General features: G+C 40.6%; 1 protein-coding gene across 3 annotated transcripts in view; it reads right to left on the reverse strand.

The window, feature by feature from the left end:
• F5 (coagulation factor V) overlaps window positions 1-27,953 on the reverse strand; it is a 1,256,984-nt gene that overhangs the window by 1,104,395 nt on the left and 124,636 nt on the right. For 2 of the 3 annotated variants that reach the window (XM_044072363.1, XM_044072362.1), the window contains exon 2: window positions 15,098-15,217. The exons of the other annotated variant lie outside the window; for it this stretch is intronic. In XM_044072363.1, the coding sequence (XP_043928298.1) occupies window positions 15,098-15,217 (120 nt within the window). The remainder of the gene's footprint in view (window positions 1-15,097; window positions 15,218-27,953) is intronic. 3 annotated transcript variants of the gene reach the window in all.

Below are 27,953 nucleotides of genomic sequence, written 5' to 3' on the forward strand. Positions count from 1 at the left end.
GCATTTATGGAAAAATTATGGCTGCACTGACTATTGTCACTGTAAAGAAAACTTCAGACTGATAACATTGTTTTTTGTATTGTCTTAATAGTATTTATTGTTCACATAACATTTACATTTTTTTTTATTTTATGCATTTTAAATTCATTTTTTTGGAAAATGCTCTGGAATGCAAGATGTGCTAGGCTGCTACAGGAGTGGCATTTCACACCACATAGGAGTTAATGAGTTAACAAATAGTAGCAAAAGCAGGATTTGCAATAGCTTTGCTAATTTATCACAATTACATATACAAAGCAGATTCATGGCAGATCCGTTTTAAAAATCAGTCACATTCATATACAGCCGCATAGCAGTATCAGAGTACAAGAGGGATAGTAACTGTAATGCAGTACAGATTTTAAAAGGAATACTAAAGAGGCATTCTTGGGTAATAGCCAGACAGACTGTGTAGAGAGAAGGGAAGAAGAGAGGAGTCTGGGTCCTGAAGAGTTAGAGTAAGTGGACTTGGGGGAAAAAAGAGAATGGAAAATATTATGGAAAGAACAGACGGCAAAACAGTAGAGATGAGGAAAGGAAGGTATAGAATAAAGTAGGCAGGAAGCATTGGAGTGTAGAATATGATACGAGTAAAAAAAGGAAGGGTGAAATAGAAAGAAAGAAAGAAAGAAGGCCTGTCATAAGTTAAATGTAATAGTTTTATAAAATATTACGTAAGCAAGAGAGAGAGAGAAAAGGGAGGAAGATCTGTCTATAAAGGTGTAGACAGTGTAGGGACAGCCTGGTGTGGAACAAGAGCAGAGCCATGTATCATAGATTTATAGGTTGGTACTAGGCTATCGGCCCTAGGGCCTATACAAGTCTAGCCATAACAATTCCTGGCTATTTCTTCCCACAATATTTACTTCCCTGGACCCCTGTCTAGCAGGGTGACTGATGTGATCCCCGGGGTGAATTTCCTGTCTCCCATCCAATCAAGGTTGCTTTTGAAGAGGGCCAAAGAGCTGCTCTGCTTGACATGTATGGGCAGTCTATTCCTGAATCTAGGGAGTTTCTGGGTCAGGAACCTATCCCTCCAGCATGTTTTGTTCATTGTTATGACAAGGTTTAGATTCCTGGCGCATGTGGCTCTGAGGGATTGGGATTTCTTTAAATGTAGCATGTCCAACAGCTCTGTGATTGACATGGCCTTGTATGTTAAGCAGAGATCACCTCTGAGTAGACAATATGCGACAGAGTATAGCTGGAGTGTTTTTAGATGGTCAGCATAAGGCATCTGCTTTAGGCCTGTGATTCTTTTATTGAGGTATTTCTGTGGCCTTTCCAGTACATGCCAAATGGGGCATTGTATTCTATAATGGGTCTAATGAGGGATGAGTACAGTGGGATAATGACCTCCTTTCTTCCGGATGAAAAGCCCTTAGAGATGAGGTGTGCCATATAGAAGGATTTTTTGACTGTTGTGGCGATGTGGTTATCGAAGGTGAGGCCACTGTCCACCTGTGTCCCTAAGTTTCTTATCACATTTTCGGTGTTTAGTGTACTGCCACCTATGTGGTAATTCACGGGTACATGTTTTTTCCCAAAGGGTGATAACTATACATTTCTTGGCATTGAGCTTGAGCCCACGGCTCTTGCACCAAGCATCTGTTTCTGCAAGGCCCTTTTGTAGAATAGCCACATCTAGTAAGTGTTGTTTAACTTTAAACAGTTTGTTACTGCCATATTGTCCGAGTAGTAGGGGCAAAGAGTTCCATAGTCTAAATGCACAGGAGCACATCTCTGTCAGGGGAAGAAAATCTTCTGTCTTTCAGAACTTAAATTTTTTGGTATCGCCTCTAGCTTTAAAGGAGTAATAGTCCCGCTTTACTTCATCCTCATTAGGCTGGTCATTGAATATAATGCTTCCTATAGGCATGAACATCAATAAGCACCTAAACCAACTCAAAAGAACTGTTAGTCCTCCTTTACTTCACCCTCATCAGGCCAGTGATTGAATATAATGCCTCCCATGTGCATGTACTTCACTAAGCACATAAACCAACTCAAGAGAACTAATGTTACTTCCCCAAATCAATCTCTGGTATACCACCTTGAAGTACTCTGACAGCCTAAAAGCTCTGTCTGTCTATTAGGTCTAATATGGGCTCCTCAGAGGGTGATCTCTACTTAGCCTTCCATGATGTGATTGATGTCATATTCTTTTAACTTCTTCACTTAAACAAAACCAGAAACATCTACTCTACAGACATAAACCTATTTTGCACATTAGCAACATCGTCTGGTTCAACAGGTACCTAATTCTAAGTATTCCCCATTTCCAGAATAGGCTCCCTTACACATCAAAGGGAAGACTTCCCTGGCAAATGTAGCAGGACTAGATGGGTATTTTCAAATTTACATTTGGGACATGTAGAGGAAATTTAATTAATAGGGAACACCATTACTCTCCCACCAATACTGGGTGATATGGCTGGGATCCTTGATGGTTTCTTTGGCTGAAAGATTACTTAGAACTTATAAGCTCAGTAGGATGACCACTGTAACTATTGTGGTTAGGAGGTTGAGACACATCTGGTGATAAAAAGTTTACAAAAATAGGTAGAAATCAAATTTCTAAACTAACACTGTCAGAGTACTAATCCTGAGCACCAGCACCAGCATGTTAACCTTCTCTGTAAGGGGGTGCAGTACCTGCTTTAGCAACTAAGTATCCAAATCCTGATATTTTTATATTCCGTCACAAACCAATAGACCTAACTTAATGTATAATTCTAAACCTGACAAACAAATGAAGATGGTTCAGACCAATTATTCCGAATAATAAAATGACCAGTTTGAAAGTACATTTTTATTGCTGGAGGATGTTACGATATCTTCTTCTTTCAGCTGCTCCCATTAGGGGTCGCCACAGCAGATCAACTGTTTCCATTTCTTCTGTCCTCTGCATCTTGCTCTGTCACACCAACCACCTACATGTCCTCTCTCACCACATCCATAAACCTTATCTTAGGCCTTCCTCTTTTCCTGCTACCTGGCAGCTTCATCCTTGGCATCTTTTTCCCAATATACTCTGCATCCCTCCTCAGCACATGTCCAAACCAATGTAATCTTGCCTCTCTGGCTTTGTTTCCAAACTTTCCAACCTGGACTGACCCTTTAATATACTTATTCCTAATCCTGTCCATCCTCGTCACACCCAGTGCAAATCTTAACATCTTCAACTCTGCCACGTCAAGCTCTGACTCCTGCCTTTTTGTCAATGCCACTGTCTCCAACCCATATAACATAGCTGGTCTCACTACCCTCTTGTAGACCTTCCCTTTCACTCTTACTGGTACTCATCTGTCACAAATCACTCCTGACACTCTTCTCCACCCACTCCATCCTGCCTGTACTCTCTTCTTCACCTCTCTTCCACACTCACCATTACTCTGAACTGTTGATTCCAAGTATTTAAACTCATCCACTTTCCCACCTCTACTCCCTGCATCTTCACCATTCCTCTGTCCTCCCTCTCATTCACACACATATATTCTGTCTTAGTCCTGCTGACCTTCATTCCTCTTCTCTCTAGAGCATATCTCCATCTCTGCAGGGTATCCTCCACCTGTTCTCTACTCTCACTACAGATTACAATGTCATCTGCAAACATAGTCCACTGAGACTCCTGTCTGATCTCGTCTGTCAATCTGTCCATCACCATTGCAAATAAGAAAGGGCTCAGAGCTGATCCTTGATGTAATCCCACCTCCACCTTAAACGCATCCGTCACTCTCACTGCAGACCTCACCGCTGTAACACTACCCTCGTACATATCCTGTATCACTCTTACATATTTCTCTGACACTCCCGGCTTCCTCATACAATACCACAACTCCTCTCTAGGCACCCTGTCATATGCTTTCTCTACGTCCACAAAGACACAATGCAACTCCTTCTGATCATCTCTGTACTTCTCCATCAACACTCTCAGAGCAAACATCGCATCTGTAGTGCTCTTTCCTGGCATGAAACCATATTGCTGATCACTAATCATCACCTCCCTTCTTAACCTAGCTTCTGCTACTCTTTCCCATAACTTCATGCTGTGACTGATCAATTTAATCCCTCTGTAGTTACTACAGCTCTGCACTTCACCCTTTTTCTTAAAAAACGGTACCAAAACACTTTTTCTCCATTTCTCAGGCATCCTCTCACTTTCCAAGATTTCATTAAACAATCTAGTTCAAAACTCTACTGCCATTTCACCTAAACACCTCCATGTTTCCACAGGCATGTCATCTGGACCAACAGCCTTTCCATTCTTCATATACACTATCATAAAAGCATTGTTTGGTGATATGATTAGTATATGGCAGATGGGTGGTTACAACATATAATAATGCAATAAACAACACATTATGTGAGGACAATTTTCTATTTTTTTAAAGATTAATTCTAATAGGATGCTTAACTAGACATTATTAAACCTGGGTGTTGTAGATTTTTCTTTTGGTTTTGAGAACAGAAGATTTTCTCCCTGACATGGTCTTTCAGCCATTTGTCTACTTACCACGATATGTGTTCCCTTTTACACTGTCAGTGTGGGTCATCTTTTTCTGTTTATCCAGAAATAGTCGCATCTGCAAAATGATTTGATTTAGCATAACAGCATTTTCATGCAGCTTGTCATTTATACTTCAAGCCATCACTTTCAAGTTTACTTAATGTACTGGTAATAATCAGAACAGTAACTTTTTGATTAGTTTAAAATCAGATCTGTACATTTCCACAAGTACAGGTATTCGGGGGGTGCACTGCTTCTGTTGTATTTATATTTTTTTAATTTTTCTTTTTTTTCATGATGATGATGATAATGATTATAGTTTGCCTTTTTTACCAGACAGTTAATGTTTATACTTCAGGGCATGAGCAACATGCACAGGCTGTAATGTAACTTAATAAATTAAGACTATACTGCTAAAAATAAATGTTAACCATAACAGGCAGCACAGAAATACTAACTGAATGATTAAGACCAACGTTCACATCAAGACTGCTACAATCCTCCCTATTTGGTGGAGATACAGATAATGGTCTACAGTCACTATTTTGGATGCATCCACCACACTCAGGAAGACTCCAGGAAAGACATTAAAGGGTGCATAATTTTGAAGTTGTAACCCAGTACCGTGGGTTTTAATACTGGAGTTCATTCATACTGTCCAGATTTTTGCTAAATATTTTTGTTCTGTTCATCATAAAATGAGTGGTATTCTGTCAAATCACTGAGGATTGAAGTCATTAAATAAAGGCATGTATTTGAGTTTTGGAATTTATATACACCAGGAAATGCAAGCTAACACAAATCCTGTTATTCTAGCAATTTCTAAGTTTATAAAAGTGATATTTAAATTGTGCTCCCATTTTTGGGCTTATGTCCCTCCATTATTTTAAGCTTCATCCAGATTTCTTGCTGTAAGAGGTTGAGAGGTATGAGTTCTTTCCTTTAGAATTTCCTACTGGTTGTTTCATGTTTCAAAATACCAACTAGTTTCTTTTTTTATTCATTTCCAAAAACAAGAAAACATGAATGCAGGTTATTTATGACAATGAAGTATTTACAAATTATTTAAAAAGGTAGGCTAAAACCTCACCAACTAGTTTCTTGACTCACGATCATTTAGTTCAAAACTTGCTAACCTGGTTCAGCTCTAGGAATACTGTGCTTCCCTCAATTTCTTTTTATTACAATTTGATCGTCCTTAACTCATTTAAACCTAGTATTAATCACTTCAAATCATTACACTTCAAATGTTCACTGTTTAAACTTACTATGCTTGTGTATTGACAAATACACATTAGCTATTTAATATCCATCTTTTGTTGATTCTTGAAGTTTATTGTTACTTTGTAACCTGAGCTAAGCCAGCAACTGGTCATCATTTGATCAGTGTTCTACCCTTATAACAAGAATATAAATAAATAACAGAAATAATTCCAAAGTAGCAAAAAGAACTGTCAATATTTTCATCCCATGATCTTGCTTGGATTGTTGTTACAAAGGGAAAAATCACCAACAGTCCATTTACATGGAACTGTGAAAACATGAATGATATTTCAAAAGCAAAAAGCAAATGGGTGTATAATTTCTATTAGGTTTAAAACTTCTCAGTTCGTTTTGGCAAAGTGTGGATTTAGCCCTTTAGCATTAGTCACTGTAATCATTTATTAGCCTCTGTACTGACACTGTCCAGTATAGTGAACTAAATGGGTTTGAGACTAATAGAGGCAGGCTCAGTGATCAGGAGGCATAGAGTCAAAAGCATACAGGAAAACAAAATGGACTGGCCACCTCTTAGAAATTCCACAAATACTACAATTATCAAGACGGAGTGCAACCCTTGTGAATGGTAAGTAATAACAAAGGCTCTACATGCAGTAATAGGCACTAGTTAAATGATAGTGTTCATTTATGAATTAAGGGAGACAAGTGAAGTTATAGAAAAGGGGATAACAGAGTGTTTGAGGGTAAGCAACAAAGTGTTTTGTGAAATACCTAGGCTGCTTGCCTTCCTAAGTGATGCAGCTCACATGAAAGCAGCATCTAAAATGTTAACTGAGCCCCAATCAAATATATGACTTATTTCCATTTTAATTTTTATGTATGAATCTGTTGCATGTATTTATGAATTCTTCCCATTCTAATCCAGTGACCTCCTCAAGACGTAACTGGTAGCTATCCACCACCCTCTATGTTAAGAACTGTTTCTTTATGTCTTGATAACCATCACTGGGTACTCATACTGACTTAAGATCAACAAAAGTGAGGGAATTGTTTCTTGCACTTTACTTCATGATAAGAGATGCCTGCATTTTAATGATATTTTGCTGCATGTTAACACACATTTTAGATGTCTTACACCATCACTCACCATATCACACAAAAGGAAAACTGTAGCAGTTGTCCACTACATTCAGAGTAAGGAACTGCTTCCTTACATCTACCCTGAGCTCTCTGCATTCTGATTTTTTTTTTGTGGGGGGTGGGGCACTTCATAGTATGAGTTGCTTACATTTCAGTACTATTTTGGTGTATGCGCTTGTTGCATGCATTTCAACCCTATTACCTGACTGTTACAATCTATGGAAGTGAAGACTGAGCTAGCCAAACCCAGGACAATATGATGTGTCTCATTACTAGACTGCAGCATTAAGCTTCTCTTTCATGTTGCTGGCATAAATTTAACTGTAGACATATACAGAGATGCATAAGCAAAGCTAACAAAACATACCATTTTATTCAGATCTCTTTGAAAGCAGAAAAAAAGTGTTGCCTTAGTTACTGCTTTACAGCAAAACATATAAGCAATCAAGTTAATAAAAGTATGACTTTGGAACTGAGACAGCCATGTGCTTAAGAGTTCATTTACCAAATAGGGTGAAAACAATAAGCAGGACTTTAAGAATACAAGAAGTATGATGTATCATGCAGAAACTTTGCTGAAGTCACACAAGGGCATAGAATGCATCTGGCAAATAAAACCTCAAGAATCATTTTACAAAGGAGCTTAAAGCAAAATAAAAATAGGTGTTTGAAATAATTTGCAAGTTATTTAGACAAAATATTAAAACAAAATATTGTCATTATTAAATTAATAAAAAAATGATTTTGTGAAGTCAGAGAATAAATAGGTGCTGCTGCTGCAACTATCAGCCAATCAGTTTGAATGGCATACAGATCTCAAGCTTAATAAAACATGCTGACTTTGATCTAGGTACAATTGTGTCATTTTTGAATAGTTCCTCCCTGCCTGCTGACTATCAAGCTTTCCACTAATAGATGCTTGTTCATTCCCCACTGATGTAAAATCCACAGATTCCCTAGGCCAAGATCCATCCTGGGGGGCATCATACATGCAGTTATTGAGGTTGCTTGTATGCCACTTTTATTTTTAATAGCCTTATCTCCACTCTGGTGGTGACGTGAACACTTGTTTCACTGCATGGACTACTTGTGCTCTTTTGTCCACTCATACATGCTTTCACTTTTGCCAACAAGGAGTATCATCTCTGGCTATGGAAGAATATGCCCATGTCCTCACTGCAATAGTTCCCTGCATCCTGGCATGCCCCTACCCTCCAGCAGAGGCTGTGTCTGCAAATATCGATATCTGTGCAGAAACAGAAACCTGGTTCAAGGCTCCCGAGAGCACCCCAGCACTACCAGGTTATACCTCATACCATGTTTTTCTGCCCCAAAACTCGGACCAAACCACAAAAGGAAGGGGAGTATCCATATTCATCAAAGATACCCACACCTCCAGGTTAGTGGCACTGCATGAAGCATCGGAGACCATCCATGTGCAACTAACAGTGGGCAAAACTGCCTTTCATTTTGTAGCCTGCTACAGACCACCCTCCCAAACTCAGGAACCCCACTCGGCTTTCCTGAGAACACTGGAGAATATGAAGGTCTCTCCAAACACCATTATATTGGGTGACTTCAACTACCCAAACATAGACTGGGAGCACTACTCAAGCCTCAACACCCTTGCCCAACGGTTCCTAGAATTTATAAACTCAAATGCTATGGAGCAACTGGTCACCACTCCCACAAGAGGGGAAAACATATTGGACCTGATCATCACCAACATGGGGACTCTATGTTCCATACCAGAGGTATACCCCTCATTGGTAAGATCTGACCATAAATTAATCTCACTGGACATCCATATCCCGTCCCCACCCCCAGCCAAGGAAACCACGGTGAAGAACTTCTCAAAAGCAAACTTCACACTTCTCAAAACTGAGGTGGAATCCTTCAAAGCCCCCGGGCCAGTGGAAAATACGGCCCAAACCACATAATCCTTTACAAACGCTTTCTATGGACACCTACAGGAATGCATGGATCGTGCTATCCCAAATAAAACCAAGACTCATTCCTCCAAAGGCAGGAGACCTGTCTGGTGGACCCCAGCCATAAATAAGCTACACAACAGAAGGAGGAAGCCACTACATGATAGAGCAAAATCCCAAAAAGGGAAGGCATCTCTGATCAGTACTAGCAAGAAACTACGATCCCTCATAAAATCATGTAAGCCAGCTTCGAAAGAAAAATTGCACAAGATGCTAAAGATAATCACAAGGCCTTCTTTAGTTATGTCAGGAACCTGGGTGGCAACTCCCAGATATGCTCTGAGTTAGTTCAAAATGACAAAAAATACACTGAACCCACAGACATTGCCAACATCCTGACAGACAGGTTCAGTGCAAACCCCCCCCCCACCAAAAGAGCAAATGTCTATCCCAACAGAGTGTAGCCTCCCTGACATCACAGATGCACAGGTGAGAGCTGCCGTCTCTACAAAGCAAAAAAACACAGCATCCATGGGACCGGACGGTGTCCCGGGCTGCGTCTTACATGAACTCCAAGAAGAACTGAACCCTCACATAAAGTCACTATTCAATCTCAGCCTTACTACAGGATATGTACCCAAGGAATGGTGTACAGCAACAGTGGTACCACTCCACAAAGGTGGTGCCACAATGGACCCCGGAAACTATCGCCCTATAAGCCTGACTAGCCTGGTCTGCAAAGCTATGGAGTGTATCATCATGAAACTCATAAACAAAGACATTGGGAACCTCCAAACACTGGATCCTACCCAATTCGGCTTTGTTAAGGGCAGATCTTGCCTCTTGAACCTGGTCGACTTTTTTGAAACAGTCACCAAGGCCATAGATGAAGGGAAGGTAGTCCACACAGCCTACCTGGACCATGCAAAAGCCTTTGACACAATACCCTACTTGGGCATCATAAATAAGCTCACCAGCTTAAATATCAACCCCTATGTCACAAGATGGGTTTCAAACTGGCTCAGGGATAGAACCCACATGGTCAGAATTGCAGGTGCCATGTCAGACTCTAAACCAGTTACAAGTGGCATCCCATAAGGCTCAATCCTGGGACCACTCTTGTTCGGTATATATTTCTCTGAGGTACAGGCTAACATGGGAGGACTATGGCTGACCAATTTCGCAGATGACTGCAAACTGGGTGCCATAATTGACTCGCCGACTGACACAAGCATCTTCCAAAAGGGTCTCACAGAGACGGATAACTGGTGCCAGAGCCATGGCTTAAAGCTAAATGCCAAAAAGTGCATAGTCATCCCCTTTCGGAAAAACAAAGTGCCCACAAATTACCACATAGGTGGTAATCCATTAAGTACGGAAGAAGTAATTAGGGATTTGGGGATCCAAGTAGATAGCAATCTCTCCTTTGACAATCACATTGCCAAAGTGGTTAGAAAGACCTTCTATATAGCCCACATTATCACGAAAGGGTTCACATCTAGATCAAGAGAGGTCATTGTGCCCCTCTACTCATCACTCATCAGGTCCATAATTGAATACAATGCCCCATTTGGGATGTACCTTACCCGACACCTGCAGCAACTGGAAAGACCCCAAAAGTACCTCACCAAGAGGATCAAGGGACTCAAACAGATGCCCTACACAGTTAGGCTAAAGAAACTCCAGACCTACTCATTTGCTTACCGCCTACTCAGAGGCGATCTGTGCCTGATGTATAAAGCCATGTCCAACCCAGAATTAATGGACATGCTCCACCTCAGGAAATCCAAATCCCTTAGAGCTACACGCTCCAGGGACTTAAACCTCAGCACAGAAATAAATAGGACATGCTGGAGGGACAGATTCATATCCCAGAGGCTCCCCTCACTCTGGAACAAAATCCCAATCCATGTTAGGCAGAGTCCCTCAATGACCCTCTTCAAGAGAAATCTTGACGAGTGGATGGGAGATCATAGGTTTACCCCTGGGATCTCTTCTGTGTCCCTACTAGACAGAGGCACAGTAAACTAACCTCAAAATGGTTATCTTCTGTGATCTACTATACAGAGGCACAGTCAACTAATCTAAAAGGGTGGTGAAAGCCAAACACACTCTGACAAGGCTTATAAATGCCCTAGGGCAGATAGCCTAGTATCAACCTATGAACTTATGAACCTATGAACCAAAGCAGTGGTAGGAACCAGTGATAACCATCCCCCCTACAGAATGGGCACAAATACATCCTCCCTACCTGTATCATCAAGTGTCTGAGACTATTATCATGCTCAGATCACCTGACTTAAGAGATGGTTTATCCCTCTATGTTGCTGTCACAGGCTTGAGTGTAATATTTTTTGTCAGAAAAACCTTTTAAAGCATTGAGCCTAAAGGCACCAGGAGTAAAGCTGCTCTTACAATTTCAAGACATCATGTAAAGCCACTGGGTCAACAGCTGTTATATTGTGAATAAACAAATAGAAAACACACCATCCTATTTCAAACAGTAGCATCTGAACAGGAAGATGAACTGAATAATAAATTGTATAATATTTGGGTCATTTTGATTGTAAGAAGTTGTTCATAGTGAAGCATATCCACAGTGTGCAAGGAAAGAGTGAATGTGTACAGAAACAGTCATGCAGTCATGGATCCCTCTCAAATACTGTACTGAGCTTCAGCAAAGATATCTGGCATTATTCTACTGATATATTTACAAGTTACAGTAACTTATCAGGAGCAAAGCATATTCAAATAAGTCCAGACAGTATACGTGTAATACATGCCCCAAGAAAAATAACAGTATCACTCACTATTTGAAGTGACCGTGAAATAAAGTAAATGGAAAGTTGACATGTCATTAAGAGAGATAGAGGCAGACTCAACAGAATGACTAAATAATACTATGACATCTGTAAAGCAGGACAATATTTCCAAATGGACTGATGTACAAAATCAGAATCTTTGGGTGATAGACAGCACTATTTGTTGGTCACTGCTGAAGAGGTAGTTTCAACAATGCCAAATGTTAATTTATTTTTCTGTGTTAGATGCAAATCAGAGATGCTGGCAGATGCATTTAACATGCCATTAGAAAAATATAGATTAATAACAGTTTGGTTGATATCTTAATTGTACCAGAAATATTCTAAAGAACAACTGCACAAGGAATTGAAATTTAGATGGCACTATGAACATAACAGATTATCTATTACTGCAGGGACAAACAAAAGAAGACCATATCAAAAGATTGATATACTTGCTGGACAGACCCAGATGGTATAATTTAATACTAAATAAGAATAAGCTTAAAGTAAGAGTGAAAAGTCTGAAATGCAGGTAAACAGCAATAACACAAATGCCAAAAAGGGAATCAGGCATTAATTACATTTCCGGAACGATATGGTATTTTGTAAATTTTGTATCTAATTTTCCACCAGCACCTTTCTTTTATTCCAGCAACAGTGATCCTTGAAGGCGAATTGCCGAGGTGCCAGATCACTGTTGCTGGAATAAAAGAAAGGTGCTGGTGGAATTTTTGTGTTTTCTGACTGATATTTTTCTAGTTGTGTGCTTTTGTATCTAATTTGTCTGAGATTGCTACACATCATAAAAAAGCTGCTGGATAAAGATTTAGCATGGTAATTCAGCCATGAATGGAAGAATACTTTTGAAAGCATAAGAAACTACTACAAATATTACCTGCACTGAAGCATTATCATGTAAATAATCCAGCTATGTTACAAATGGCTGCAAGTCAGAATGATAGAGGAGCTGTGATTTTACAAGAAAACAGACCAGTTACTTCAAGTAAAAATAATTTACAAAGGCACAAAAGACAAAAAGTCAGGTATGATAGTGCAGGAACAGGTAATTACTATATGTGATGCATAATATTTGCAACTGAAAATATGTCAATATGGTTTGTTTTCATTATATAAATGTATGACTGCCTATGTCATAAGTGTTAATTCAATAACGATGTTTCTTGTTTAAAAAAGACATACTCAAATACAGCAAGAATGCTGCATGAGGACAATTACACAAATATATTTATGGCAAAGGAATACAAGCAAAAACATTCAAGACTTTGCAACACATATTCAGAAAATTTTTGTACATGCCACCTCCAGTGTTATATAGGATATTGTTTAATCTGCAAAGCTGTGACACGAAAGTCAAACATAGCTGAGCAAAGAGTTACACATATCAGTTATGTTGAGTATAACACATTTACTTGAATGAAATGAAGACTAAATAGAATTAGAGTTAGTGATAAGTTGAGTGATATTATCATTGCCTATGGCAAAGAAAAAAATGAAATAATTTCAAAACTGTACTGATACTGACTCAGAAATGCAGTAACAGAAAGAAATGATAATGAAAGGTTGGATAGGATGACCAGAGCAAAACTTGCCAGTTAAAAAGAAAATCCAAATGTACGTTTTTCTTCAGAGAGAAAAAGACTGTCCAACGCGTGTACAAGGCTGACAAGAATATTTTACTCAAACACCTAAGACAGAGATAGAAAATTGTGGAGTAAGCATACTACTCACATTTTGGAATATTTAAGTTCAACAAAAGAGCAAGAGACATTATCTATAAGTCAGAAATGTCAGCACAGCTAGAAAAATGCTAAAGAAGATGTACCTAGCATACACTGTAAGTGCACGTTATAAAAAATGCATGGTACCTTACATGACACAAAGTTCATGGACCAGAATGAGATAAACTTGTTCTAATTGAAATAAGTCATGCACTTAACATGCTTTTAATGTTATTCCAAGTAATCTCACGTGATCAAATTAACAGCAGCACGATAAATGTAAAGAATTCTATCTCTAGTGACCCTATCAGACAATGGTCACTGTTTTGCAGTATACATTTAATACATGTAAAAACACCAGAAGGTGAAGCATGCAACTAAAGGTACATCTGGCTGTTCTCCTTGCGAAGATTACGGATTGTTAAAAAGAATTATCTAAAGAGTGTAAACCCTGATGAAAAAGATCACAAGCAGTAGCTACAGAGATTGTCATTTTGCTCTTTTGGAACACAGGAATATTCCACTGTGGAATCTTAGTCCCTTATCAGCTTAGTTACTAATAAATACATTATTAAAAAGCAAATTACCATGTCAACTACCTTACTAATGCCAGAGGCAAGGTAAAAGAAGTGATAAAAAGAAATTCAATAAGGTAGAGGTACTTTTAGGACTAGCACTCCAGAAGACTTTCAAAACTAACTGCAATGTTCACAATCAACAACCTCAAGGTGTAGTAACTGGTAGAGCAACTAAATGGAATCCTATGTTATGCATGGAGAAGATAACCTGATGTGCAGAAGAAACCAAAGACATTTCTTAAGACAAAAACATCTAGTCCAGAGGGACAGCAAGTTGAGAAAGCACAGAAGTACAAAGATGTAGCATAACCATAACAGAGTATCATCTCATGTGAAATGGGAAGCCTGCCATATCTTCACTAGCATCTGAGCAACCAAAGCTGTCACAAAAATATATCAGAAATCCTGGGAGAACAGTGCTAGTAAATATTTTAGATTTCAGAGATTGTAGAAACAAACAGCCCTTCATGTACAGTTTGAGAGTTGATCGTGATACTAAAGAGTGAAAATCTGCATGGAATGAAATGTTTTGAATGCCATACAAACTCTGATTTTTGTGAACAGACTATGACATGCTTGTATAGAGTTATAGATTATTTAAAGATGCACCTTTTTATAGTAATACATATCAGCTAGACTATATTTTACAGGTATCAAATGGGAGATGTGGCACAGTGAGGTATGGACCCTTAGACATTAGAGATATCACAGATAGGATTGTAATCTGGAACACCTTTTCTGGAAGACAGTTACAGTAGAAGACCTCATGGGGACTAATTACACATCCTGGCTATCTTTGAGCACCCTAAAAGACATTACACATTTTTCAGGATGCACAACGTATCCTTTACTGTTATACGAGTTTATATTCCTGTGTTGCGCTGTTACATCTTGTCATTACCTAGGGATATTAGATGATTGCTTAAGAGAAAATGTAATGCTCAGTGCTTTCCCTATGCAAACTGATGACAAGCATTTCAAAAATTCCAGTTTAAGTACTTCTATCAGTGTAAAGCAAAAGACAAATACTTGTCCTTGTCTGCTATTAATAACTCAGAAGCCTGTTTTAGAAAGAGCATTTAGTTCATTAACTTAAGGATAAGACATGTATAAAGAATAAGCAATTGCTACTCACAATGGCAGTGATTTCTGTTTACTGCTTTTGGGATAAGACTCATGATGGACCAAGGTGGGAGGATTATTCCTAAGGTCATGCCAAGGTCGAGGTCCCTTTGGAGATATGAAGTCTGATAGGCTAAGTAACACAGTAGCAAGCAACAAGCATGGATTAACACAGCAACGGCTACAATCAGAGGAGCTATAATGATTACAAAAACTCGTACTTAATATATTTGTCACCATGAATGTATTCCTGTCATTTTTTTTAAACAGTATATATAACAATGGCCTTGGCTACTTGCCTGCTGAATATGTTTATATAACTACAGAGAAGCAATAGCTTACTTAAGTCATTAAAGGCATTGACTTGTGAAAAAATGCCAAACCATCTGCTGTGAAAGCTTTTAATAATATGTTAAAAAGACTGAAGCACACAGCCTTCTCAATTAGCAAACCATCTTACCAAACCATAGCATCATTAAATGATTAATCCTCTTCAATCTTTGAGGTAGTCATCTAGTTTAACAGTTACCTTGAAGAGGGCAGATACTAATATTTTATACTAATATTTTATTCTAAATCCATTTTTGACTGCCCTTTTCATTTTTAACTCTCTTGCATCACATGCTGTCTTAGCTCAGTGGTTTACTGGAAGTTGTGGGTATTTATTTTCCCATAAAGTCTGACACACACCTTAGGGCATAACACAGTAAGTAACAACTAAACATGTAATATTATCACTGCATAAATCTCATGAGATTATATCACAGGAAGAAAAGCTGCTAAAATGCATATTGTCATCAGTAAAAAGGTAATTCTGAGAAACTTTGACAAGGAAATAAAAATTCTGCACAACTGTGTTCTTATCTGAATCAGGATTCTGTAGATTTTTTCTTAAGAATATATTGTCAAGCCAGATTTCTACAGCTGCCTCAGTACAAACAGGAATCATAGTAAAGACAAGGACTGAAGCCAGTAACTTATTCCAGCACCTCAGTATCCAGAGATTAGGAGAAGGCTAATCGACTAAGACTGAGTGATGATTTTGTTAAACTCAAGATCCCCTTCCAACTTGATGACCTCACAGCTTACGCAGAATCCTTCACCGCAACATTCTGTGCACATATATAGCTACATAAACACAGCTGTTACCCTTCAAACTAAACACAATGCCAAACTTAAAAATGAAACCTCTATGGTGGAACCCAAACATAGAGTCTTTAATAAAAGAAACAATGAAACAACTCACTGCACTCAAAATAAGTTTAACTCTCATGATGCCAAAAATGTTCTTGCTAAACTTAACAATGCTAATCAAATTGGACAAAGTTAAAAATGAGATAAAAATAGTTACCAAGGTAAAGCATACAAGCAAAGTCTTCTTCAACATTTCCCAGCATTGTGCAGAGCTAACAGTAAATGACATCACATAATTGGACCCAGAGGACACAGCCAATCTACTGCAGGACAAGTTTAGCTCAGACTTTGCCCCCTCTCTTCTATATTCCCAAAGCACATACCTGTTTCTACACCACCCCTCAAATCTCCCAAGAATAACAAGGTCAAGAACACTACTTTTATGGGAATGGATAACATACCATGCTGCCTACTTGCCAGCCTGAAACAGGACTTGTAGACTCCTCTTACAGGGGCTATTCAATATCAGCCAAACAGGCAACAGTCCCCCTCAGCACAAATGTAGGGTGTCAATAGACCCACATAATTATATACCCATAAGTCTAACCAGCCTCATCAATAAAGCCATGGAAAGGATCACTATACAATTAATAAATAAGGACATAGGTAACCTACAAAGGGTCTACTTTAATTAAACAAAAGCGGAATCCGTCGCATATGAATCCGTCGACACATAAACAGCGAAACGCAATAACGTCGAAAACGCAAAACTGAGAAATTTAAACATCGAAACCGCAATAGTCGGCCAACCCTACCGCCTGTAACATACTACCTACGCAAACACAACAACAAAAAACGCATACATACACTAACCAAAACCTTACTACTAACCCTAAATTAAAGAACCAAAATCCCACTTGTAACCCTACACTAAACTCCACATACACAACTATCTATGCACTACCCTTAACCCCTCCCTAACCCTAAGGTCCGTAACTACCGAACACTTACCCTACAGAACTATACCCACACAAAGTAAATATTCCACACACATACACTTAACAAAACCCTACACTAAACCTTACATACATTACCTATCTATGCACTTACCTTAACCCGCACCCCAACCCTAAGGTCCGTAACTATCGCACACTTACCTTACAGAGCTATACTGCAGATGGGCCAACTATGACAATTCAACATTTCCGATTTTGCTATTTAGTGCGTTCGACGTTTCCACATTTCACTGTTTACGTGTCGACGGATTCGTATTCGACAGATTCAGCTTTTGTTTAATTAAAGTAGATCCCCTACAAACTCTTAACCTAAGCCAGTTCAGATTCATCAAGGCAGCCTCTGTCTTCTTAACCTGGTCTATTTCTTGAAGGAGGTTACTGAAGCAATGAATGAGGGTAAATCAGTACACACTGTGTATCTAGACCTCACAAAGGTGTTCAACACCATAACACACTTAAATATCACACATAAACTCACCCAACTAAATGTAAATCCCTACATAACTAGCTGGATAAAGTACAGTTTTGTACCTACCATAAATGTAGATGTCCGATAGGCATGCATCTGCAGTCCTTACAAATGGGTTGTCCTGTCGTCAGGCAGCCCTTCGGTCGGCCGGATTCCAAAGTCTGGGTCTGGCCTCGGCTGGTGTCGCACTTCACCCGACGTCATAGCTGCAGTTCTTCGGGTATAAAGGCATCAGCCGACACCATTTTCCTCAGTGTTTCTTGCCCCAGATGCCAGGTGCCCTCTAGGAATGCTAAATTTGGATAATGTAAATGGCTCCAAATAGTAGAGAGCAAACAAAAAATAAGCATGTATGTACATATATACAAACAAATACACCATAATAGATTCCCCCAGCTAGCTACAAGATGGGCAAATACCCTAGGAGTACCACAGAGGGGAAGGAGGGTGGGTAATCCTGACTGCAGATGCATGCCTATCGGACATCTACATTTATGGTAGGTACAAAACTGTACTATGTCCTTCAAGGATGCATCTGCAGTCCTTACAAATGGGTAGAATACCATAGCCAAACTGGGGGAGGAGGAGAAATAAGATTATGGTGTAGTTAAGATCCCTTGCAAAACAGCAGTGGCAAAACCTGCTCGGGATCTGGAGTATAAAGGTAAATTATAATGCTTGGCAAATGTATGCACGGAGCTCCAAGTAGCAGCCTCTAAAATGTCTTTGGTAGCCACTCCTCGTAGAAAAGCTGTGGTAGTGGCTGTTGCCCTTGTAGAGTGAGGTCTGATGTTTTCTGGAGTTTTCTTCCCATGGTAAGAGTAACAAAATCTAATGCAATTTCCTATCCACTTAGAGATTGTCTGTTTTGAAATTGCTTTTCCTTCCATCCCTGTTGCATATGCTACCAGTAGCTGGTCAGTTTTTCTATTGCCCTTGGTCCTGTCCAGGTAGTAGCGTAGTTGTCTATGTACATCCAAGGTATGCAACAGTCTTTCCCCCTGTTCTGTGGGTTGGGGAAGAATGTAGGTAGATGGATAGCTTGATTTAAAGATACCCTGGAGACCACCTTTGGCATAAAAGTAGGATTTGTTCTCATGGACACTCTATCTTGATGGAAGATCAGGAAGGGCTGTACTGCCATTAATGCCTGTAGCTCAGATACCCTTCTTGCTGAAGTGATTGCAAGCAGAAAAGCAGTTTTCCATGATAAGTATTGTAAGTCTGCTGTTGCTGCTGGTTCGAAAGGAGGGAGTGTCAACTTTTCTAGCACAAAGTTTAAGTCCCATGCTGGCAATGGTGGTTTCCTAGGTGGTTTTACATTTTTAATTCCTCTCAGAAACTGCCTGAGCAGAGGATGTGAGAAGACAGGAGGATCCAAGTTGTATTCTGCTGAAATAGCTGATGCATGAATCTTAATGGAAGAATAGGACAGGCCGTTGTGGAAGAGCTCTGCCAAGTATTCCAGGATGTTGGCTATGTTTACCAGACACACATTTTCTCCCTTTGCAGTACTCCAAATGTGATATCTTTTCCATTTTGCTGAATAATTTTTTCTTGTTGAGGGTCTGTGAGCCTCCAAGATAATGTCTTTAACCCTTTGAGATAAATCTGGGTTATTTGGTCTTATGCAATGTTCCAGGCAGACAGCTGCAGTGTTTTCAGGTTTGGATGCAGGGTGTTGTAGTTGTTCTTTGTTAACAGTAAGGGAACTAGAGGTAGAGTCCATGTTTGTTCCCGAGACATGCTCCTCAGTAATGGGTACCAATGTTGCCTTGGCCAGTCTGGAGCTATCAGGATGATCCTTGGTCGGTCCTCTTTGATTTTCAATAGCACCTTGTGCATCAAAGGAAGTGGTGGGAATGCATATGCTGTCAGGTTTTTCCAACTGAAAGATAGGGAGTCCACTTTCCAAGCAAGTGGGTGGTACGTCCTTGTGCAGAATTTCTTCAGTTGGTGATTGTGTGGCGATGCAAATAAGTCTATTTCTGGTAGTCCCCACTTTCTTGTAATGGTTTTGAAGATGTCCGGATGCAGCATCCATTCGTGGGCATCCGTGGTAGTTCTGCTTAGTATGTCTGCTAGAATATTTTCTTTTCCTGGCACAAAAATTGCTTGTAACTGAATGTTGAAGCTCAGGGCCACATTCCAGAGGTCCACTGCCATCCGGCATAGAGGGTACGAATGTGTGCCTCCCTGTTTGTTGATGTACCACATAACTGTGGTGTTGTCTGTCCTTATCAACAGTTGACCTTGTTGGAGAAATGGTCTGAATGTCTGAATTGCCAGTTTCACTGCCAGCATTTCCTTTTGATTTATGTGTAGGCGCAGCTGGTCTTGAGTCCATAAGCCTTGTATGCATTTGTCCAGCATGTGCGCCCCCCAACCGAGGTCTGAGGCGTCCGTTGTGATGGTCTGGCTTGGTTGAGTGTTGTGGAAGGGCAGTCCTTTGTTTGATTGACAGGCCTGAGCCCACCATTGGAATTCTTGTTTTAGACATGGGATTATTGGAATTTGGGTTTCTAGGCTGTGCTTGTGCTGAGACCATAAATTCCTTAGGTACCACTGTAACGTTCTCATATGCAGTCTGGCATGTGGAACCAATATTATGCAGGATGCCATGAAACCCAAGGCTTGCAGGACTTTTCTTGCTGTTAGCTGGTTCTGCTTTGTTAATGCCAAGAAGTAGAGAGGGAGTTGCTCCTGTTTTTCTACTGTTAGGAATGCCATTTGTTTTGATGTGTCCAGCTCTGCCCCCAAAAGGTTATCCTTTGGGATGGCATCAGCCTTGACTTTTTTATATTGACTGTGTATCCCAGGGCTTGCAGTAGATAAATGACCCTTTTCAAGTCTTCAGTTAGCTTGTTTTTGTTGTCCGCTTGTATCAGGCAGTCGTCCAGGTAAGGGTAGATTTGGATTCCCTGAAGCCTGCAATGAGCAATTACTGATGCCAGGCATTTCGTGAACACTCTGGGCGCAGTAGATAAGCCAAAGGGCAATGCTGAGAATTGATAATGCTCTGATCCTGCAAGAAATCTGAGGTATCTTCTGCAATTTGGTCGTATGGGGACGTGGAGGTATGCCTCCTTGAGATCTAGAGTTACCAGCCAAGACTCCTTGCCCAACATGGGAAGAAGCTGCTGTAGGGTCAGCATTTTGAATTTTGGAACAATGAGGAATGTGTTTAAAGCGGACAGGTCGAGAATAGGTCTCCATTTGTTTTCTTTTCTTGGTACCAGGAAGAGCCTGGAGTAAAATCCCTGTCCTTGCTCCATAGATGGTACCTTTTCTACAGCTCTCATCCTTAGTAAGTGAGATATTTGTTTTAGAGCTTCTGCTTTTTGATTTGGAGGTAGGTTTGGCATTCCTCTCTTCCTTGGTAGAGTATGGAAGTGAAACCTGTAACCTTGGTCTATTGTCTGCAAAATCCACTTGTCTCCTGTGATGAAATGCCAGTTTACTGAAAATAAGGCTAGCTTCCCGCCTAAGGGTGCTTCTAGTTGTTCCCTGGTAGGCGGTGCCAGAGCCAAGTCACTGTGATTGTCCTGTAGTAGTGGTGGTGGCTGTATCTGTGGCTGTACCTCGCTGGTTGTTACCCTGCCACTGGCGTCCCCTGTAGGCACCTCTGGATTGACTTCTGCCTCTTGAGCGCCTATTCCTGCCACTCTGAGCTCTGGAGGTGTCTGGAAAGGACAAATTCTTGGACGGCCAATTCCTGCTAAACCTTGGAGGTTGGACCTGTAAGAAATCTTTCACTGTCTGGACAGATTTTGCCTTCTCTTCCATCTTCTTCAGCACCTGTTGTGCAGGAGAGCCAAACAAATTGATCTTGTCCATGGGAGCATCTAGTAGCTTTGATTTGACATGGTCTGGTACGGCCTGTTCTTTTAACCATGCATGTCTTCTGATCACTGTGCCAGTCATGGCTGATCTAAAGGAAGCCTCCAGTGCATCATAGCCGCATTTTAAGGAATGATTACTGACCTGCTGAATGTTATGTACCATTTCCTGAACAGATTTTTTGTCTAATGGTTCATCCGAGGACAGTTTTTTGGTTAACTGGTCTAACATAAATTCTTGATACTGGATCATGTGGAATTGACAGTTCAAGGCCCTAGCTGAAAGAGTAGCAGAAGTGTAAACTTTTTACCCCATCTCTCTAAGGACCTGGATTCCCTTTCAGAGGGGAGGGGGTTTTTGGCAGAGGTAGCTGCTACAGCCTTAGGTCCCTGGGAGATAGTCTCGGGATCTGCAAAGGAGCCTTATACAAATGATAATGCGTGTCCGGGACCCTGTAGTACCTATCGGGCTTAGCAGGGGCGGAGGTAGTGAATCAGGAGCAGTACAAGCATCATTAAATGCATCATCCACAACAGATAGAACTGGAGGGATGGCTAAAGGCCTATGTTGTGGTAAATGCAGAAAAGTTCTAAGCCTTTTTCTAGAGTCTGAAAAATCCTGGCCCTGCCACTGAAATTGTTCCCTCATAGCATGCAAGGTTTCCCCAAAGGAAAATTCCTCAGGCGGAGAGGCAGAAGGAATGGACTCTTCAGCATCAGAGTCTTCATAAGGGGAGAAAGGGCCCACTGGAGGGTTTGTATTATCTGAATCATCAGAGGAGTCATCTGTAGAAACTGGCTCAGGGGGCTCTGCTCTAGGCCTCTTCTCTGGAGGTGGGTGAGAGGCCCTGTCTGGGTGAGGTTGGGATCCCCGGATCAAAGAAATGAGATCCTCTGCTAGACTAAGCATTTGTGAACTAGAGCTAGGCCTGTGAGAGGGGGTCTTAGCAGGCAGGGATTTAGTAGATTTAGCTGCTTTAGCCCTGGCAAAGGCCTTAATAGACATGGTTGCAGGTGGCCTATAGCAGCTCCACGTGCAGGGGTTGAAATATCCAAGGGGATAGTGTCAGATAATTCCTGGGAACCTGCAAGAGCAGGTGGGATTTCAGAAGCCGATTCCACCAGGTTGGAAGAGGCCTCGGTAGGAGGTAAGTTTTCGGCTGAAGGAAGAACCACTTGCTCGGTTTCAGCCAAAACCGAGACACTCGCAGTTGGCTTAACCGCGGTTTCGGCCGAAACCGCAGACCGCGAGTGTCGGTCCTTTTCCTTGCGCTTTTTAGGTATTTGCGTAGTCGGAGGATCCGACGGCATAATGTAAGCAAAATCGGAGCCGAAAAACTCCTCAGCAAATTCCGACCGACGTCTAAGCGTCCGTCGGTTAAAAGAAGCACAGGCTAGACAAGCTGCTACGTCGTGGTCTGGGCCTAAACAAGGTAAGCAGTAAGAGTGGAAATCTTTATGAGGTATTTGTTTCCCACAAGTTAAACAGTTATTCACTTTTTCTGACATCGGCTGAGGCAAGAAAGAGTCCCCAACGGGGTACTTAACTTTTTAGAAGTCTTCGGTAGTAGTAGAATTATTCGGTAGTAGTAATCTCTGGTTCTGACCGACCGGCACTTGCGAACAGCTTCTGCTTGAGCCACGGCAAGAAAGACTGAGGAAAATGGCGTCGGCTGATGCCTTTATACCCGAAGAACTGCAGCTATGACGTCGGGTGAAGTGCGACACCAGCCGAGGCCAGACCCAGACTTTGGAATCCGGCCGACCGAAGGGCTGCCTGACGACAGGACAACCCATTTGTAAGGACTGCAGATGCATCCTTGAAGGACATCCCAGTTATAAGATCTGTGTCTGATGCAACAGTTTCAGATGCATACTCTACATCTGATATGGGTAGTGCTGGCTATAAATCATCAGATTTGAGGAATGTCATTCCAGTCTATAATGAAGCTAGGAAGTATGTACTGCATGACATTCATGAAGATGCTGTTTAATGCCAGTGTGAGCTCCATGTGGGCATGGAGTTCAGACAATCCATGACAGGATTAGTCTAGTGAAGAGTATGATGGCCCATATTGCTTCAGTCAATATGTCCATATGTAGGCTTTCCAGTGCCATCATGGCTGCCAATAATAACAGTGTTGTTCTTGGCCAGGGTAGGGTACATACTCAGCAGCAGCAGTGTCAGGATTTGTCCAACACCATGACACCACTCATTGCGGGTATTAATGACTCTCTACCTCCAGGCCTGAGGCCCTTCACCAGCAAGTTCCAATGAAATTCAGGTCACATATTAGCTTCCCATTCAGGACACAAGAGACCTTAAACTTTGCCACCCGTGGTCAGCAAAGTGACACTGGGTTAATTTCACCAGTGGTACTACATCCTTGTCACAGGAGAATGTGATCCCTGAAACCCAGGATATTTCCCCAAAACTAGTCCCCTGCTTTTGATTCCTATGGAATGGTTCTCACACCCAGTTTGTGTTGACTGCCTTGTGATACTGTACCCCATAAGGTGTGTCAGTGATGGTGGTTCTTTTATCTTCTTTACAATATACAGTACTTCAGTTATGGTTGGTTTAGATTTTGATTTCCATTTTCTAGTAATTGTTTTTTTTTGGCAGCAAATAACATTAAACTTAGTAAGGCCTGTCCAGGCAAGTCAGATCATGTGTCCCAGTTCAAAATAATAATTTTCTTTGTTACAGCCCTTTGCTACCCCAGCATTACTGACAGTGTACTCTGTAGGGAATTTAATGAATACAACACAAAGTTAACAGTGAGTATTGTAAATAAAAAAGACAATAAATCTGTACTTTGATTCTCATAGCGTACTTTTTGTTGAATTTTAGTTTTCTTTGATTGCTCACACATCAGTCTTAAGTCATAAGAGCAAACATTACATGAGATGCCTACTATGGCAACATGTTAGAGTAGGATGTTACAATCTACAGTAAAAGCTTTTTTGTAAATTTGTGAAGACTGCTTTATAAAGTTGTTCTTGTTCTGAGTCTGAAATAATTTGGTTTGTGGCAGAGCACAGTGCCATGCTGGCATTATAGCCTAATCTTAAACTGTGTTGGTAATGGTTTTGGATTCCACATCTGGCTACTTAATTGAAATTATTGCTCATATTCTTCTAGTATTTACCTAGGAAGAAGGTAAGGTAATGTAAGGTAATGGGGTGGCACTTACCTGTTACTCTTAGGGTTCTAACTTTGGATAAGGGTTCTGTTGTGGTGCTTATGATGTAAGTGGAAGTAATATGTCTGTAAAATAATTTAGCAGTCTGTGGATAAATGCTTCTGCTACATTCAGGGTGAATGGCTGAAGGATGTCTGCCCTACAGATACAGGACCCAGTAGCTTATTTAGAAGAGAGCTCATTGGGTCTGATTAAGAAAGCTGAAGCTATATTGACCGAGTGCTGTGGCAGTTGATCAATCCTCAAACAACCTCCTGGGAAAAAGTGGCTAATCATACTGCCACTACAGTTTTCATGCCACTGTGATAACTTCAAAAAGAGGTACTACAGGTAGCTGAACTCCACTTGTTTTTGTTTTGCAAGTGGAGCATTTCTTGTGGGGTATTTTATTTCTTTATCAGTGTTGAGGGGAAGGATTGAATCGACTGGAGTCTGGAGAATTCATGCAGTAGGATGCCATTACCTATCCCAATCTGGAAATAAAAATCTGTAATCTGTTTCTAAAGATCTGCTTTTTCAGGAGAGTGTAACTGAGACAGATTGTGGTAATACTGCTGTGAATGGGCTGGCTAGGAGCTGGAGACAGTTTTGTTGCCTTTTTTTTTTTTTTGACTTGTGTGCCTGTGTTTGGATTGGAGTTAACTGCTGCCTTTCTTGGTCATTTTCTGTATTAGTGGAGCTGCTTTTGGTACCTGGATAGAGGTAACTATATATTAATTTTAATAGCGCAGGCAATCCAGGTTAGAAAGAGGGATAGACCGTTGAAAAGAGTGCTGGATAGATAGTTAGTTGTTTCCCTCCTACTTTTGCACTTCTCCCTGACACTGTTAAAATTCTTTTTTTTTCCATTGGTAAATCAGTGAGAATTGCAATGTGTCAGGAATGCTCCTTAATAAGTTCAGAAAGTGTAGTCTGATGCAAAATCTGTTGCTATATTAACTTTTTAAATTAATTATGTGCAGGCTATTACTAATGCTGGATTAGAGGTCCATAGTGATTATTTTAGAAAATGTTGGTTGCTGCAAAATCTATCCATCCATCCCCAACCTCTTTTTCCATTTTTTAAACATGGGGTTGGGGTACATATGTTGTATTAACTTTTTAAATGAATTACAGTGCAGGCTGACAGTACTAGGCTGTCAGTTGCTGATTATTGTTGAGAAAATGTTTGATGGAAAACCTGCTGTTCTATTAAATTGATCAGAAAATGTAGGCTGATGTAAAACCTGTGTTATTCATTTTTTAAATGAATTACATACAGACTATCAGTAATGCCAGACTAAAGGTTCATACTGTTTATTGTCCAAAAAATCTAGGCTAATTCAAAACATATTGAATTAACTTTATAAATTAATTGGTGCAGTAATGTCAGACTAGATGTCCATACAGATTGTTGTAAAATATTGTACTGTTGTATTAACTTTTTAAATGAATAAGAATTATCATGCAGGCTGTCAGTACTGCCAGACTAGAGGACCAAATTGATTATTCAGAAAATGTAGGTTGATGCAAAACCTGTTCTATTAACCTTTAAATGAAGTACAGTAAAAAAAGATGCCCCTGCTTTTGGCCCTCCACTATTTTTGCCATTCTAGAGCAAAGAAGTTGAAAGGTGTGCTGTCTGGTTGAGTACCTCCCTGGACTACATGAAAAGAGACATGGAAGAGCTCTCGGATCATGTGGCACAGGCATGTATGACCCTAGCTCTGAGTAACATCCTGCCTTCGTCCAGAATGATACCACAGTATAAGGACAAAATGACTGACTTCAACAATTGCTTAAGCTTCTGGTGTCATTCGAAGGGGATCCAGTATCTGTCTGCCTGGGAAGACATGATCGACAAACCACGATGCTTTGCCAGAGATGGTCTGCACCTGTCACCCCTAGGATTCAGGTTACTGGCTAAAGCTCTTGCCACCCCTATAGTGCCTTTTATAGGCAAAGTTCAAAGGACAAAACCACCACCATAACAGATACAAGCATGCAAAACCTGAAGGCAATGCTACTCAATGCTAGAAGTCTTAACCTCAAAATGCACTCTCTCAAGGCACTCCTAAAAATGGAGAACATCGATATCTGTGCAGTAACTGAGACTTGGTTCAAGGCTCCAGAGAGCACCCCTGCAATACCAGGCTACAACTCTTACCACACTTTTCGGCCACAAAACCAAGACCGAAACACTAAAGGTGGAGTGTCCATATTCACCAAGGATATTCACACCTCCAGTCTAGTTGCCCAACACGATGCATCTGAAATTCTCCAGGTGCAACTAACACTAGGTAAGACTGCAATCCAAACTGTATAGCTTGCTACAGATCCTACACCATGCCCCATGATTCTCACTACACCTTTCTAAACATACTGGAAAATATTAAGATACAACCAAACACCGTAATACTGGGTGATTTCAACTACCCTGCCATTAACTGGGAAAAATACTCGAGTACCAACTCCTTTTCCCAACGGTTCTTGGAATTCATAAATTCCAATGCCCTGGATCAACTAATCCATTGTCCCACCAGGGGCTCCAATATCCTGGACCTGGTCATTACCAACATGGGAGATAGATGCTCCACACCAGTGGTCACCCCATCATTGGTCAGGTCTGACCATAAGCAAATCATCCTTGACATCCACATCCCACCCTCCAGTAAGGAAACCTCCTTAAAAAACTTCTCCAAAGCCAACTTTATGCTACTGAAGTCAGAAGTGACAAACTTCATGACACTCATGCAAACAGGATCTGAAACTTCAACTGCAGAATCCTACACTAAGGCACTGTATGAGCACATCCACTCGTGCATGAATAGTGCCATCCCAAATAGAACCAAGATGCTCTCCTCCAAAAAAAGGAAGCCAATCTGGTGGTCGCCTGCTATTAACAAACTATACAACAGACGGGAGAAACTGTTGCAGAAAAGAGGAAAATCCCAGGATGCAAAAAACTCCCTCACCAGCCTCAGTAAGAAGCTGAGATCCCTCATAAAATCCTCAAAAGCTAGTTATGAAAATAAAATTGCCAAAGACTCCAAAGACAACCACAAGGCATTCTATAGTTATGTCAAGAATCTAAATGGCAATGCTCAGATCTGCTCTGAGCTTCAACAGAATGGCATTAAATATACTGATCCCAAGGATATTGCCAACATCCTGGTAGATCGACTTAGTGCCAACTTCACCCCCTCTCACCCCTTAAAGGGCCCAT

Source organism: Protopterus annectens, chromosome 5.part0, assembly GCF_019279795.1.
Source record: "Protopterus annectens isolate FY-2018-M chromosome 5.part0, PAN1.0, whole genome shotgun sequence".
Taxonomy (NCBI): domain Eukaryota; kingdom Metazoa; phylum Chordata; order Ceratodontiformes; family Protopteridae; genus Protopterus; species Protopterus annectens.